This window comes from Mustela nigripes, chromosome 10 (genome assembly GCF_022355385.1).
Source record: "Mustela nigripes isolate SB6536 chromosome 10, MUSNIG.SB6536, whole genome shotgun sequence".
Taxonomy (NCBI): Eukaryota; Metazoa; Chordata; class Mammalia; order Carnivora; family Mustelidae; genus Mustela; species Mustela nigripes.
The window spans coordinates 28,557,706-28,573,480 of record NC_081566.1 but is presented as its reverse complement, the minus strand read 5'-3'; the positions used below and the strand labels follow the sequence as shown (position 1 = coordinate 28,573,480).

At 42.9% G+C, this 15,775-nt stretch overlaps 1 protein-coding gene across 1 annotated transcript in view; it reads right to left on the bottom strand.

Moving 5' to 3' along the window:
* Positions 1-6: 6 nt before the first annotated feature.
* LOC132025979 (uncharacterized) overlaps positions 7-15,775 on the bottom strand; it is an 80,958-nt gene continuing 65,189 nt past the window's right edge. The window contains 4 exon segments of the mRNA XM_059413938.1: positions 7-1,049; positions 1,448-1,523; positions 1,645-1,724; positions 7,252-7,412. Of these exon segments, the coding sequence (XP_059269921.1) occupies positions 960-1,049; positions 1,448-1,523; positions 1,645-1,724; positions 7,252-7,412 (407 nt within the window). The 3' untranslated portion in view covers positions 7-959.

Below are 15,775 nucleotides of genomic sequence, written 5' to 3'. Positions count from 1 at the left end.
TGGGACAGGAGCCCAGCTTCCTCAGGATCTGCGGTGGAGACTTCTGGAGGATGTGGGGCCACTCCCACCCTGACAGGTCAAGCGGGGAGGAGGTGTGTCCACATCCACACTGACAGGACCCGTTGTGGAGGACGTGGGGCTGCATCCACACTGACAGCCATCCAGCCCCCTTAGGACCGGCCTCTGGAGGTGAGAGGAAGTTGCCTGAGTGGGAACTGGCGAGGGGGTATGTGTTCTCAGGACCCCATGGAGGAATGGCGTGCTGTGTATACACTGGAGTTTCCATCATTTTGTGTGTGGTGACGTGGCCACCCATGGTGCTGTGCATGGGGCTGTGGGGTTTCCTCTTTCTGGGCTTGGATGCATGCTCTGGGTCCCACATCTTGTGTGTGCACATGAATTTTGTTCCTGGGGCTCCTCAGTCTGCAATCAGGGAGTGGCTGCCTGGCTCAGTGCTCATCCTCCCCCAACCTCGGCCCTGCAGAGTCCTTCCCACATCCACACCTGTTTCAAGGTCGTCCTGGTGTCTGGAAGTTCGAGAGCAACAACACAGACTCTGTAGACAGCTTTGGGGAGAGTAGGTATTTTCCCAGTGTTGGTTCTTCCCTGAGCACAGTGTCTTCCTGTTTCCATGGGTCTCCCTCCATGTCTGTCATTGGTGTGTCATGGCTGTCAGTGGATAGATCGGTCCCCTCCTTGGTTCAGAGAACTCCTAGCTGTCTTGTTCCTTTGGATGCAATTGTAAATGAGATTGTTCTCCATAGCCTCGCTCTGGTGGTTCCTTCCCAGCATGTAGAAATGCAATTGATTTGTGTGTATTGATTTTGTTCCTTGTAAGTTTCTTGAGTTTATTAGTTCTGTTCACCTTAAACTCAAACGCCCAGTTATTTGACCAGTAAAATGGGTTTATTGGGGAAGAGCAGAGAATGGCAATCTGGGCTGAGCAAGCTACGGTCCCATCACAGGCAAGTGCAAGAAACAAAGGAGGGGACCACTATTTCGTGGAGGAGGAGGAAGAAGTTGGGAGGGTTGCTTGGAAGGAAAGTCCCCTGGAGAAAGGCAGGGGTTCAAGGTGATGGAGGATTCTCACAGGTTGAGCTGTAGGGATGGTGATTTCTTGTAGGAGATGGACCCTCCCGCTTCCCCTGCAGGGCCTGGAATGGATTAGTCTCTCCCGTGGGGGATTGTAATGTGGGGTCTGCAATGGGCACTGAGTGCCTGGGGCCCCCTTCCAGCCTCCCCATCTGGGGTCCCAAGTCCACTTTAGTGAGGCTTCCCTTCCTGCATTTGCACAGCTCTAACCAGCTTGTGGTGAAGCGTTGTGGAGAACTGGAATTCCAAATCCCACTGCTTCTACTGCACCAGAGACATGGGGGGCCCCGATTTAAACCTCCCATGAGTCTCCTGCTAACATGTGGCCTCCTATAAGGGCAAGCAGTTCACGTACGGTGGGTGAACTGGATCTGGGCGGGCTTGGTCTCCATCCCAAAGTCTGACGTCCTCTCTGCTTCTGTGACCTTGTGCTAATGTGGATGTTTGGAAGAGTCATTTACTCTCCGGTGATTTCCAATTTGCATTAACTTATCACAGCAACACAAACACACTTCCTCTCCACACTCACACTCCCCAGCTGTCATTTCTTACCATGTTTGCCACTTCATATGGACTAATTCAGTGCATTTCACCCCAGAGAGGAACACTGTCCCGAGGAACCACCACGTAACCTGAAAGGAGGAGATCGTTACAGGTTCCACCTTCTGAAAAAGACCACAGGCCCATTTCAACTGTGTCCACCTGTCTGACTGTCTGAAATGTCTTTTACCATTTTCCAGACTGCTGCTTCTGGTTAGGGTGAGGGTTAGGCATTAGGGATTAGGAGTTACAGTTATTGTTTAGGATTTAGGATTGGGGTTAGTTTAGGGATAAGGTGAGGGTCAGGTTCAGAGTTTGTGTTCAGGGGGTTGATGAAAGTGAGGGATTTCTGGGATGGGCCCAGCTTTGCCTTCAGATTTCTCCTGCCCTGAAACCTTTCCAGTGTTCCAAATGGCAGCATTTTCTTCTGTGTTGGAGCCTTAGCTGTTGCTTAGCTGTCTGCACTCCCTGGGGCATTAGAGGCAGACATTTGGAGACGGACCTCTCAGAACACAACCTAGTGTAAGTGTTAGGGCCTAGAGCACGGCAGGACCAAACTGAAGGTGCATCAGCGAGCTTCTAGGGGCTGAGATGAGGGCGTGGGTCAGGATGAGTGTCAGGATCTGGATCTGTGTCCAGGCATGAACTAAATGTGGGCGTGGCCTCTGGTAGACATGCAGATTTCTCCTACTCTGAATCCTTATCAGATTTCCAATTGGCACGGGTTCCTTCTGGGTGACAGGCACAGTTCTCTGGTATTGTTCATGTCTCCCCAACATGTGGGGCATACATCCCAGGACTCTGGGGACAGAACCCTGAAAACCCAACCTATGGTTAAGATTAGGGCCTAGGGGCATGTTGGGCATGAACTTTCCAGTTTCTCTCTCTGCTTTGGGGGTGAGCTGACACAGAATGTCAGGGTGTCAGACTCCAGCTTTGTGTCCAGAGGGCCACTGAACGTGGGGTGGTGGCCTCAGATGGCCATGCAGATTTCTCCAGCACTGAATCTTTTCCAGAGTTCCAACAGCCAAAATTTCCTTCAAAGAGGCTATTGCCCAGGTGTCTTGAACTCCTGCTCTTTGGGGCACGGCCACTGGGGATGGACTACTCAGAACCCAACCAAGGGTTAGGAGGATTAGGGCTTAGAGGTATGGAGGGGCTGATCTAAAGGTGCTTTGGGGAGTGTTCTGAGGGATGAGTTAAGGGCATGGGTCAGGGTGACTGCTGGCTCTGGGTTTGTGTCCAGAGGTCCACTAAATATGGGCATGGCCTGAGGTAGGCATGCAGATTTCTCTTGCTCTGAATCCTTTCTGGTGTTCCAAATGGTGGTTCCTTCTGAGTGGCAGAAGGAGTCCTCTTGTATTGCTCAGGTGTCCACAATCCCTAAGGCTTGAAAGCCAGGCCTCTTGGGACAGAAGACTCCAGGCTAAAACTATTTTTAGGTTTAGGGCCTAGAGGCACAGCAGAGATATATAAAAGCACACCTTGAAGCAAACTTTCCAGGGGGCTGAATCAGGGCATAGGTCAGGGGAGTGTCAGTCTCCCCTGTTGTGTCCAGGGACCCCTGAATGTGGGACGGATTCAAGTGGGAATGCACATTGGTCCTGTTCTGAATCCTTTCCGGAGATCCAAATGGCAGGGTTTCCTTCTGGGTGACAGAGTCCTATGGCATTTTTTTAGGTATCCCCAATGTGTAGCACTTGGCTACCAGGCCTCTGGGGACAGAAGCCTCAAATCCAACTGAGGGTTAGGGTGAGAGCCTAGGGACATGGCAGACCAAATCAGCCAGAGTTGAGGCAAACAACTTCCTGGAGGCTGAGTTGAGGGCTTGGGTCAGGGTGAGTGGCTGGCTTCTAGCTCAAGTGCAGGGGGCCAATAAACTTGGGGGTGGCCTCATGTGGGCATGCAGATTTCTCCTGCTCTGAATCCTTTCCACAGTTCCAAATGCCAAGATTTCTTTCTGGATGCCAGGCGAGTCGTCTGGTATTTTTCAGTATCCCCAATGTGTAGAGGTCAGCTACCAGGCCTCTGGGGACAGAAGCCTCAAAGTCCAACCTAAGGCTGGGGTTAGGGCCTAGGGGCATGGCAGGTCTGATTTTCTGGTGCTGAGGTGAACTCCTTTCCATAGTAAGTTTCCTTCTTATAAACATCAATTGGTACATGGAATTAGAATTTGTCAAAGAAATGTGTCACTTATAAAATGTCTTACGGTTTTATAATACACTCAGACCTTTACTGATTTTGAAGTATAAGCTCCAATAAGGCAGGGATGTCTGGGTGGCTCAGTCAGTTAAGCTTCTGCCTTCAGCTCAGGTCATGATCCTGGGGTCCTGGGATTGAGCCCCACATCAGGCTCCCTCTCCCTCTGCCCCTCCTCCCTGTTCGTGCTCTCCCAAATAAATAAATAAAATCTTGGAAAAAAATGTTTTTTTCAACAAGGCAATGTTAAATGTGTGCTACCACATATGTTTGTTTATCTTTACCTCAGGGTAACAGTTATGCAAAATATTTTTAAAATTTAAAAAGCTTTTTCAATTTTTTAACCAAGCTAATTTTATAGACTTTCTTTATTGTGGGGGGGATGCAAACAGGGAGAGGCAGAGGGAAAGAGAATCTCAAGCCAACTTCCTGCTGAGCCCAGAGCTCAGCCCCAGGACGCTGAGGTCACTATCCAAGCCAAAGATCACGACCTAAAACCAAGAGTCAGATACCCAACTGCCTGCACTACCCAGGCACCCCTAAAACAGTATTTTTAAAGAAATCAAAATAAATATCCTACCTGTTGAATTCCTTATCCTTTCTGAATTCTGTCCATGTGTTGCTGGATTATTAAACATATCTATCAATCAAAGGACTAGGATACACTCTGGCTGAAGGAACTGGGGGCACCTTTGGTGAATATTTAGGAGTGCCATAATCTTTCCCAATCTGTGAAAAATTCCTCATTAGTTTAGTATTAGTGTAGCACAAGTGATGGAATTACAGATTCCCAGGGTTATTTTACCATGCTTTAAATTCTACTTTCTTCCCAAAGTTCTCTTGGTTGGATAGCAATGCCCCATTCTGAATTATTTCATGAATGTAACATTCTTTTTCTTATTTTTGTCATTTTTTTAAGGCATTTACTTCCCCATTTCCTACCACCTCCTGGCAACCACTGATTTACTTTCTGTCTCTATGGATTTTAGGGTCCCTCCTAGGTGCTACTTAGTTAAGCTAAGCTTAACTTAGCTATAGGATTCTATATTTATTTATTTTTAAAGAAGATTTTATTTATTTGAGAGATTGTGAGAACGAGTGAAAGGAGGGGCAGAGGGAGAAGCAGACTCCCTGCAAAACAGGACCCTGGACCCTGGGATCATGACCTGAGCTGATGGCCAGTACTTAACCAAATGAGCCATCCAGGTGCCCTAGGATTCTATGTTTAAAATAAATTTCAAACATTTTGCGTGCATTGCACCATCGATTTCTAACATCTTGTTTTAATAATAAGAAGTCTGGTACTAGTGGAGTTCTCTTTTCTATCTATTTTCCCCTCTCTCTGTAGGTATTTAGAATTTTCTCTCTATCCCCTTCTCCAGCTTGACCACAGTCTATCAAGGATTTCTTTTTTTTCCATTTGTCCAGGCTCACTGTGGCTGCTGTGTTAAAGACTAGGCAGAGCCAACTACAGTAATCTCTGCAGACTATAGTCAGGGCACTGGAGGGTTGAGAAGTGGCTGGACTTGGATAAGCTTTCAAGGTGGAAACAATAGGGCATGCCCAGGGGTTGGCTGGGAAGGGCGGGGAGGAGGGAAGGAGTAGGGAGAGAGAGGGAGAGAAGTTCACACTTGTGCCTAAGCTACTGAAAGGATGGAGCTGCCATCTTCTGGATGGGGAAGACTAAGAGAAGACCATTTAGAGTGAGAAAATCAGTCATCTGGTATTAGACAAGTTGAATTTGAGATCCCCATTAGATATCTGGTGATGATTTTGAGAAGGCAATTGGGTATCTCCAACCTAACATTATGTTTACATCCTCTCTCCATTTTTGTTCTGTGTTTTGGGAGAGCTCTTTGGATTAATTTCCCAAGCAGTTCCATTCTATTAATGAGCCCATCCACTGGTGTGGGGGTTTTCTTGTTTATGTTCTTTGTGGAAGAGGGGAAGGGGAGGGAAAAATTTAAAAAGCTATTTTAGAAAAATTTCAAGCATATATAGGAGAAAGAACAGCACAATAAATCTCCCTGTATCCAACACCCAGCTTCAACAATTAAGAATTCAAGGCCAGTATTGTTTCATACATGCTACACCTACCTTCCCCTGTGCCTAGAATACGCTGAAGCAAATCCCAGACATTTCATTTATGAATAATAATCTGTTTTTAATTTCTAAAATCTTAATTGAGTTCCCCTGGGGATGTAGTATCTTTTCATTTCTTTCTAAAGATATCTCCTCTGCCCTATGTCTCTGTTGCCTCCAATATTGGTTACTCTTGTTTTTTCTTTCAGTGTGTCTTTTCATGATACTGGTTTTCCTCACTTGTTCAGGAATTCCTGTCCATCTCTGTATTGTAGAGCATTTTCCTCACTTGTTCAGGAATTCCTGTCCATCTCTGTATTGTAGAGCATTCCCTATTCTTCTGCCTATTTATCCTAGTCTGTATTTTGCCCATCCTCGTTGCCACAGACTACCCACAGTGAGGTGGGGACAGGGAAGACACAGCAGGAAGGGTGTCTGGCCTCTTCTGTGGAAACACACATTTTCAGCCAGTGGACAAAAGCCCCTGTTGCCTACTGGTTAGTACAAGTGGGACACAGGTTAGAAACCAACCAGCTTAGAGGATGCAAATCGTCTAGAACTGACCACATACAGGAACACCACATGCCATTCTCCACCTCCTCTTATACCCGCTGGCTTTGAGCTCACTGCTCTGCTGTCTACTGCAGTCTTGCCCTGCATGTGCTCAAGGCCAAGATTTTCTTCTCTTGATTCTCCACACACAGATCTTGCCTTTCTCTCTTTGAGACTCCTTTAGTGTTTTTGGCCCACTGACAGCACCTTCTCTTATTCCCTATGCAGTTTTGGATCTATTCTGTAGGTCGTCAACTGGCCTTTAGCATCTTTGCTTTCATTTCAGAGGTTAGGGTGGACCCATGTGTATAAACTATCCACAGAATCCAAATTTCTATGTTTGTGAAAAGTAATAAAGCTGAGGCTCAAGGAATGGCAAACTGCAATGCCTGATTTCATTACCTTGAATACTTCAGTAGCTATTTTTTTTCTGAAATACCTTATGTTGTGATGAATGCCACCAGAGCTTTGCTAATTATTCCCTAAGGCACCTACGCCTCCTTCACTGGGAATAAACTTACAAAGTTGAATCATTACAATTAAAAACAGTAACAAAAACACTTTTAAAGCAAAGATAATGGACTGAATACAGCACTACACAGTGCTGAGCACTGCACAGCTAATGTCAAGTCTGAAGGTAAGAGGGTCAGAGTGAGACAAGGGAGGACCTAGAAGAGGGGAGTACCTGTGACTGCCACCACCAAAGGCTTTCTTCCTTCATGCAAATTTGGCCCAAGTCCTATCAGTAAATACACAACTGAAATCTTGCAGAGAACCCATCCCTACCACGCTGCTTCTCTCAATCATCAGGGAGGGCTGAGGCATCCAGGACACGGGGTCAGAACTTGGGGTCCTTATTTCCTCCATCATATTCATGATCTTCTTGGGCACTTTGGTAGCATCACCACAGGTTTCCTGCCACCAGGGAAGCTTGGAATTGAGTAATTCTGCAGACGGTGAATCAGAGAGAAACACAACACTACAAAACAAAAACGTGTACTGTTCAAAGAGCTGAGAAAAGTCAAATCAAATATTAGTGATAATGTTTTACTGACTTACCACCAGAAGTGTGAGAGCTCTGTGCCAAATTCAATGAGCACTTAACCATCTATGAGCTATGTTATTTGTGTTGTGTTCAGCTGTTTATTTGCTGCAAGCGCTGTGGGCCCCTGTTCTACATGAGTTTGCCCTCTCCCTCAGTGTGAAGGCAGAGTTGAAGACTGATGCAAAACATGCTCAAACATGAAAAGGGAATGGTTGAGCAATCTCATTAAGCCCTGTTTTCCCAAGTGGTCCCAGAAATACCAATCAGTGCTTTCTTCCTCCCACTCCTAACAGAGGGTAAAATCCTCACCCCAAACAACCTATGGCCTCAGACTATAGCCCTGACATGCCGACTACTTGGGCCTACTTTGTCCAAGAAGCCACTGAAAGGACTGGGATGCTGGAGTCAGAAAAAGGGAAGGCACAGAAGTGGTTTTCAGAGAGGTGAAGAGACTTCCAGTGGAGAAAAGAAGTGGGCTTCCTTCATGCTAAAAAGCATAGCTGGGATCCAAGGTTAAGCATAAGAGTCTGCCACCAACTAGAGCTCTCTGCAGATAGGCCAGATTGCCTTGTGACATAGTGAGTACCCCATGACTGGCAGAGCTAGGCCACAGGCAGAGCTTCAGGGTCACTTGGCTTATGACCCTGCCCCAGCAGGACACCTACACCATGGAAACAGACACTGCTGAACTAAGTACAAAGTGATCATCTAATACTGCAATTTTTTCCTTTCCTGTAACAATGTTAGATCTTAGGGCTTTAGATTTAGTAGATGAATGGTCCTTCAAGTTGCAAAGACTATGGAATGTGTAACATATGACCTATGCATACACATAAGGCCAAGTTGTTCCCCCTGAAAAAGAAGAAGTTGCCTTATTTTCAAGCTCTTACAAAGCTTCTACCATAGAGCACTCTCTAAATTATTATATATAACAATGAATATTTGACTTCACTCAATGCTAGTTTTAGATGCTTATACAGGCCCAATAAAATTTATATTAAAAAAAAGGAAAGGAAAGTAACATATATTTTGTAATGATTCCTAGAGGTAAAACCTCACAACTATGTGTGCTGGAAGGAGGTCAGTAAAGCCAGCTCCATAGGTGATGAGATCACGAGGAAACACCTTGAAGAGGAATGAAAAAGGAACCACAACTGCCCTGATATTGTGAATGGGTCTGTGGCTGGGACAGAACTTCCAGGACACCTCTCTGCATGGACTCACAAGGTGAACACTCAAACTACCCAGGTGGGGTGGCCCTGGGACCCACTGGGACTCATCCCATGGCTCTGGTAAAGGCACTGAGCTGAGGATGCATCAGAAATAGTCTGAGAAAAGCTGACTCAGAGGCGAGAAAAGAAAAAAAGTACTAATTCTTGATCATTAAGCATTATTTAATGAAAGATTTTAAATATGGATATACTACTAAATTAATCTTATAAGCAATATTTAACCATTTCATCCACATTTCTGAAAGTTTACATAAACAAGTAGACCAAGCGGTGTTTCTCTGGCATCTCTTCTCATCCGTAAACTAGGCCCACCGCTTTACATTGAGGCACATGTAGAAGGTGAGGCATTCCAAGAGCATTTGAATATGAAATTGAATTGTTAATAATAACAAAACACTATCACAAACCCACCTGTAAATGATAATAATGTAAGTTATTTGCAAAGCTACAGTGTTTGTCAACCAGAAAGCAGAAGTGCCTTTTCTCTTCAAGGAGAGCTTCTTTGCAATCATCTGCAATAAATTTCTGGATTTCGCTGTAATGGTTTCTATATACTAGGAAAATAAATAATAATTATACAAGTATGTCATGAGGAATGAAAGCTGAACAGCCAAACATTTATCTTGTGCCGTCTTTACACTTAACAAAGTTGTAAACTGACCTGAGCAGGTATCATCATTCTCTTTAAGATCCCTGACTCATGTGTAGAAGGATGTTGCCCAAGGGCCTTATATTCTGTGCAGGGCGATCTGCACAAAATATTACTTCATACTGCAGGGATAAGATTGTGTTCTACTGGAAAATCAAGGGCTTTGAAACCAGAAAGTTCAAATTTAAACCCTAGTTCTAATTAACAACTATGTGACTTGGCCTAAGCCCCATTTTCTTCATCTGTAACATGGGAGAGTAATGCTAATCATGGAACATCTCTTACCAATACCCGCTGCCACCCCCAAATCAGGAGAAAATGCCAGTGTTTTTAGGAGGCTACTAATTATTTTTAACTCTGGAAAACTCTGTAGCCTTCAGCTCACACCAAGTCAAAAATGCTCCTTTTTAACCTCAACAGCAGCACAGCAGTAAGTGGATGTATAGTATAGTGTAGGCTGACTGAGCTAAGTAAGCAGCCCTGTAAATTGTACAAATTGTCAACAACAAAATAAAATAGTGCTGAAAAGTTCACCTCCATGTCTCTGTGTTTGTACCTGAGTACATTTCATCTTCCTTGACTTTTCCTTCTCATCTGCAACTCAGCTTGAGATTTCTGTTTGGCATCTTTTGAGAGTTGCCTGTAAGTTAAACGTTGTGCTGATTTGAGTGCAGCACCATCCCAGCTGTTGGGCAGTTACACTGGCGAACGTTTCCACTGGGCCCCGCCCTGCACACCCTCACCTTACACTGCTCCCTCCCTTCAACATGTAGCTTTGTCTGACCTAAACTTCCCTGTTCATACAAGGGGCTACTGACCCCAAGGGCAGCTCTTAAAAGACAACAATGTCTTGTCTTTTGTTCCTTGTTTTCTCAAATTTTTTTAGGACACTGAGTGTTAAGTGCTTTGGTGAATAAATAAATAATATTAACTCACATGCTCCTGTTTTATGACTTATTATTTTTTTAAAAAGAATGAACAAGTACAAGCACTTCAGATTATTTTGGGTGCTGTGTAGCAGTGTTTTGGGAGCTTCACAGTCCTGGGTTAGAATTCTGATGAAATCCTTCACTTCCTGTGTGATCTCAGCATCTACTTAATTTCTCTAAAATTCATGTTTTCCCTTTAATCTGTACAGTGAGGGTAAGAGTAGCTACATTATGGAGTTTCTGTAGGGATAAAGATCTCATAATGTATGCAAAATGCCTGCCATTACATCCCCCTCAGCTATTGTCCATGGTCCAGCCTCCTTCCTCCACAGTGCACAGAGCACACGCACACAGAAGCAGTGAGGTGATTTCAGGGTAACTACACTGCTTACTACCATGTAGGATCCTGGTGAGAAGGGGACTTTGAATGCCAAGGAAAACAGCTATTTCATAGCATATAAGGGAGATGTCAAGAGCCATGTGACAGGGCTGGAGGGTCAGGCAGAAGGAGAAAACTGCTGGAGTCATCAATACCAGGTGACAGGCAAGGGACACCATACAGGAGCAGTCTCTGACGAAGGGACCTGGGGTTCCCAGGGAGACCTAGGTGAGTTCTCCCACCCATGTCTCACATCCTGAAGTGCTGGTTTGTAAAAGCAACAACTGCACTCATACAAATGTAGATGTTGTTCCCATATACATGTTCTTTGAAAACAATGCTTGGGAGAAGCAGGAGGATTCCTTGCAATATTTTCCTCTCTGCTTTTAAATAAACATCTCAGGTGTTAAAGCAAACAGGGCACCCAGCTCCAAGAGACCTTTTCAGTTTCATGCACCTGTGTATATACTCAACACTAAGCTCTGTCCATGTTCTCTGCTGCTGGATAAACAGTGAGAGAAAGTTCTCCTCTGGCTCAGAGATCAGGCAAGTGCAGCCTCCCAGAACACCAGGCCCCTATGCCCATACCCACCTCCAACCATGGAGGTAGAGAAAACTGTGTACTCACATTCATGTATTTTCCATCAAGTTCCATCTTCTCCAGCTCATGTGTAATCTCTTTAGGGAATTTTTTTAAACTGTTAACAAAGGGGATTAAAAACTCATACCAGATTTGAGACATTAAGCAACATGAAGTTTAGAAATAAAATACATTTTATTTTTATAAGTACATGAATAGTTTACATACATTTTCATCAAGACTCTCATTGAGTTTCTTGTGGGTACTTAAAATCTCTATGAGAACATGGCCTGTGAATAAAACCAGATGTTAAGGGGGGAAAAGTCACTCTGTGGATTTTGTAAAGATATTAAATAAAGTAAAATAATGGAATGAAGCACAATCTACCACTGCCCTCTGGTGCCTGGAAGCATCAGGCCCTGGGGCATGTCGGAAACACAGACTGTGTGCCTGTGGCAGGGTTGGTGCCAGAGGGAGACAGGCCCTAGGAAAGTTACTCTACAACACCCTTCATCCAAAGAATGCTAAATTTGTCTTCAAATTCACATCATGCTTTCTATATTTTCTCATTCCCTAAGCTGAATCTTATTTATCTGATTTAACTTTTAAATTATGCAAGATTATCATGGTCATTACAATTAACTATAAGAACAAATGACTTATTTTTATCTAATCCCCAGAATAATCTGATTATCTGTCAAGCATAAAAGATAAAGGTTACTTTTTCTCATATTAGTTCTTGTATCATTTTGGAAAATATTAATACCAATGGAAAATGCAGGAAGGACAGTGCTCTGCCTCACATCTCCAGGGACTACATCCATTCTTTGAAACAAGTACAGCCACATGGAAAATGTTCCAGAACTGAGCATTACTCCAAAAGTAGCAAGACAACCACTTGATTTGCAAAGTACCCCTCTTGCAGTTTGAGGCAGTGTGATGCATCTCTGCTACTAAACTCTGATAAAATGAACAAGAGCCTCTCCCTGTTCACTTACCTATAGGAACCAAAAAGGTCTGATATCTAAGAACTGGAAAAAAAACAGAATCATTTTGAACAACCACCAGACCATAATAAACAATAACAAAATATGTTGGGTAGATCTTCCCACAGTTGGTAGGAATTCCTTGGGAAAATTGAAAGGCTGCAGATGAAGGAGAACTAAAATTAAGACTGTGGTAGATACAGAGAAAGAGAAAGAATACCAACGAGTACGACTTCAGCTATCACCTTTAAATAAATGATACTACAGTGCCCTGTTTTAGAAAGTATTAAGACGTGATTCTCAGGGCACCTGGGTGGCTCAGTTGTTAAGCGTCTGCCTTCAGTTCAGGTCATGATCCCAGGGTCCTAGGATCGAGCCCTGTATCGGTCTCCCTGCTTGTCAGGAAGCCTACTTCCTCTCCCACTCCCCCTGCCTGTGTTCCTCCTCTTACTCTCTGTCAAATAAATATAAATCTAAAATAATAATAATAATAATAAAGACATGTGACTCTCAAATGGCCACTCTAGTCCCCCTACTCCATCTTCAGACTAAGAAATTCAGCCCCTTCCTGAACATGTCCAACTGGATGTCTCATTAGGTTAACTCACATTCAACATGTCTAAAAGTGAATTCACCCCAGAGTCTCCAATCCCAGGTCTTGACTGCTAGCTCACAGCCAGTCACATGGAGTTGACACTTTACCCATATGTCACACTCAATGACAAAGACTCGTTCCCTTGTGCATATGTGTCATCACTTAGGCCAGCCTATAGGGTGAAATCATACCCCTTTACTCACCTTGGTTCCTTGGGCAACAAATGTGCCAGCCCTTCCCTCCCTGGGAGAGAATGTATGTGGGAATGACTTGTGATGTCTCTGTGGGCCCAATCATCTGTTCCATGAGGGGTGGGGGAAGAGTATCCCTAGTCCAACCTACCACTTGGACCTCTTAGGTCTTGCCCCTCAAGCTCTTATCATTTCTCTTGACTCCCAGCTTGTACTCTTCCAAACCCTCTTCCTCAGAGGTGCCAGGGATCCCTGAAAATCAACTGTACCAGATCATTCCCCCAGCCTCCAGAGTGTCCAAGATAAACCCCACTCTTCAGGATAAAGCCTACTGTGAACAATGCTGCTTAAAATAACCACGGCATTGTGGGGACAGAGAATATCCTCATGAGGTTATATAATTATAGGTACAGTACTGGAGATATAGAGTTGGGAATTCAAGTCCCACCAAGTGAGAAAGCCTTGGTAAATACCACAGGCTTCCCACTGACATCCAGTAGGGACATGCATTGGGAATAAGACTAAATCATAGGACTAAGGGAAACACCAAAATAGAAACACCAGAAAAAATCTATAATCAAGCCTCTACAAATCAGAGTTATCCACTAGTAATTTAACTGCCTGCCAGAATAAAACATCACAATCTTAAGAGGAAGATAACAAGTGTCTCTACACATTTTATCACAATATTCAGCATAGGAAAAAAAAAATCAGGAGAGAGGGTGAATGGCAAACCTACAAATTCTGAACTTTTAGTGTTTTTTTAATTCCAAAATATATTATTTTATAATTATAATAAAAATAAGAATTTAATAAAAATTTATTTAATATAATTTGTAATATAGTCTGAATTGTGTAGTATAAATTGATAAAATTTTTTTCCTTTTATAACTGGTTCACTTAATACCATGTCCTCAAGTTTCATCCATTTTACAGAATGTGTCAGAATTTCCTTTCTTTTTAAAACTGAATAATATCCCATGTATGGATATTCCACATTTTATTTATCCATTCATCACTTGGGAAAAAATGTTCATGGACACCTGAGTTCTTTCCACCTCTTGGCTATTGTGAGTAATGCTTCTATAAAAACATGGGTGTGCAGATGTCTCTTCAGGACTTTCTTTTTATTTATTTTATTTTATTTTTATTTTATTTTGTTAGAGATTTTATTTACTTTTTTGACACAGAGGGAGAGACAGAGAGAGCAAGAGCATAAGCAGGGAGTAGGGGCAGAGGGAGAGGGAGAAGCAGACTCCTTACTGAACAGGGAGCCCGATGAGGGACTATATCCCAGGACCCTGAGATCCTGACCTGAGCTGAAGGCAGATGCTTAAACCACTGAGCCACCCAGGCACCCAAGACTTTCTTTTTATTTTTTTGAATTTAAGTATAATTAATATACAAAGTAACATTAAATTGATAACAATTTTAAATAATTCCAGAACTATTTTAGATCTACCATAGATTGAGAAAATATATAAATATGTTAAGGTTATTGGGAGCCAATGTTCACACACATATCCAAAATATGTAAGTGTATATGCTTATTTTTATATGTCCAAGTGTATATATGCATATATATGTATATACATAGGTCTGTTTTTGTCTATATTTATAATATACACTATATATGTGTGTATATTTCCTAGCTCTGTTTGCTGGAAAGACCAAGATGATACCTCAATAGCAATGAGCATACCTAATATTAAAATTTTACCTTCTAATATCATTCCCCACTATAAAAGGAAGTATCACTCCTCAGAAAAAAATGGCCATTGATTCCACAACTGAGAAGAGACAAGATGAGCCTGGAACATACTATTATGCAAGAAAGTGAGGCAGTATACAAGAATAAATGAATGAATGAGTGAACAAAGAGATGAGAATGAGCCTGAAGGAGCTCCTACTGGCCAAATAAAGGAAAGTTTGAGCACCAAAGTAATTAAGACAGTAATAAGTTATAAAACATTGAAAAAATCTTGGAATCCATAGGTCCACAACAATAAATAGATAAAGAGGCAAGAAAGCAGGGTTCCTGCTAAAAGTAAAATGCCAAGTGCCAACTGGTAAACATGGAGGGAGCGTTAAGTGTTAGAAAATCATCACTCAGCAACAAGCAAGTACTGGCCCCAGGCAAAATTCATTAATAGATACTAAATCTAAGGAACAAACATTAATGAGGAATAAGATATTTACATAGTCTGAAAGTGTTCCCCCCTAGATAGCTTATTAGTAGCAGTAGTAGAAAAAAAATATTAACTTTACAGTGGAGAAATGAGATAAACTCTTCACTGGGCAATCAAAATTAGTGTCACAAATGAGAGGCAGATGAACACTTTATGCCCAGATTTGATACTACAGGACACAAAATGACTTAGCATTCTAGCCAAGAATGTACCACCTAGATCTAATCACAAAGACATGGCATTTCAGAGGTAAGATCTTGTGTTCCTGATCATTCATCCCCTTTTAGGGTTTCTGATACAGGTTCTTTTCCTACCAATTCTTCAGCCGGTATTCAGTTTATTTATTTATTTATTTTTGACGAAGAATAAAATGATTTCACCTTCCTTTGGTGGTCTATCCTGTGCTGGTTGATGAAGAAGTATGTTGAATTCTCTGAGCCAAACAGAAGTTGTAGTTACAAACCCAAACATTTCTTCCCTCTTGGAGAGGAGTGGAGTCCCTTTAGACACAGAACAAATGAACTTTTATATATTG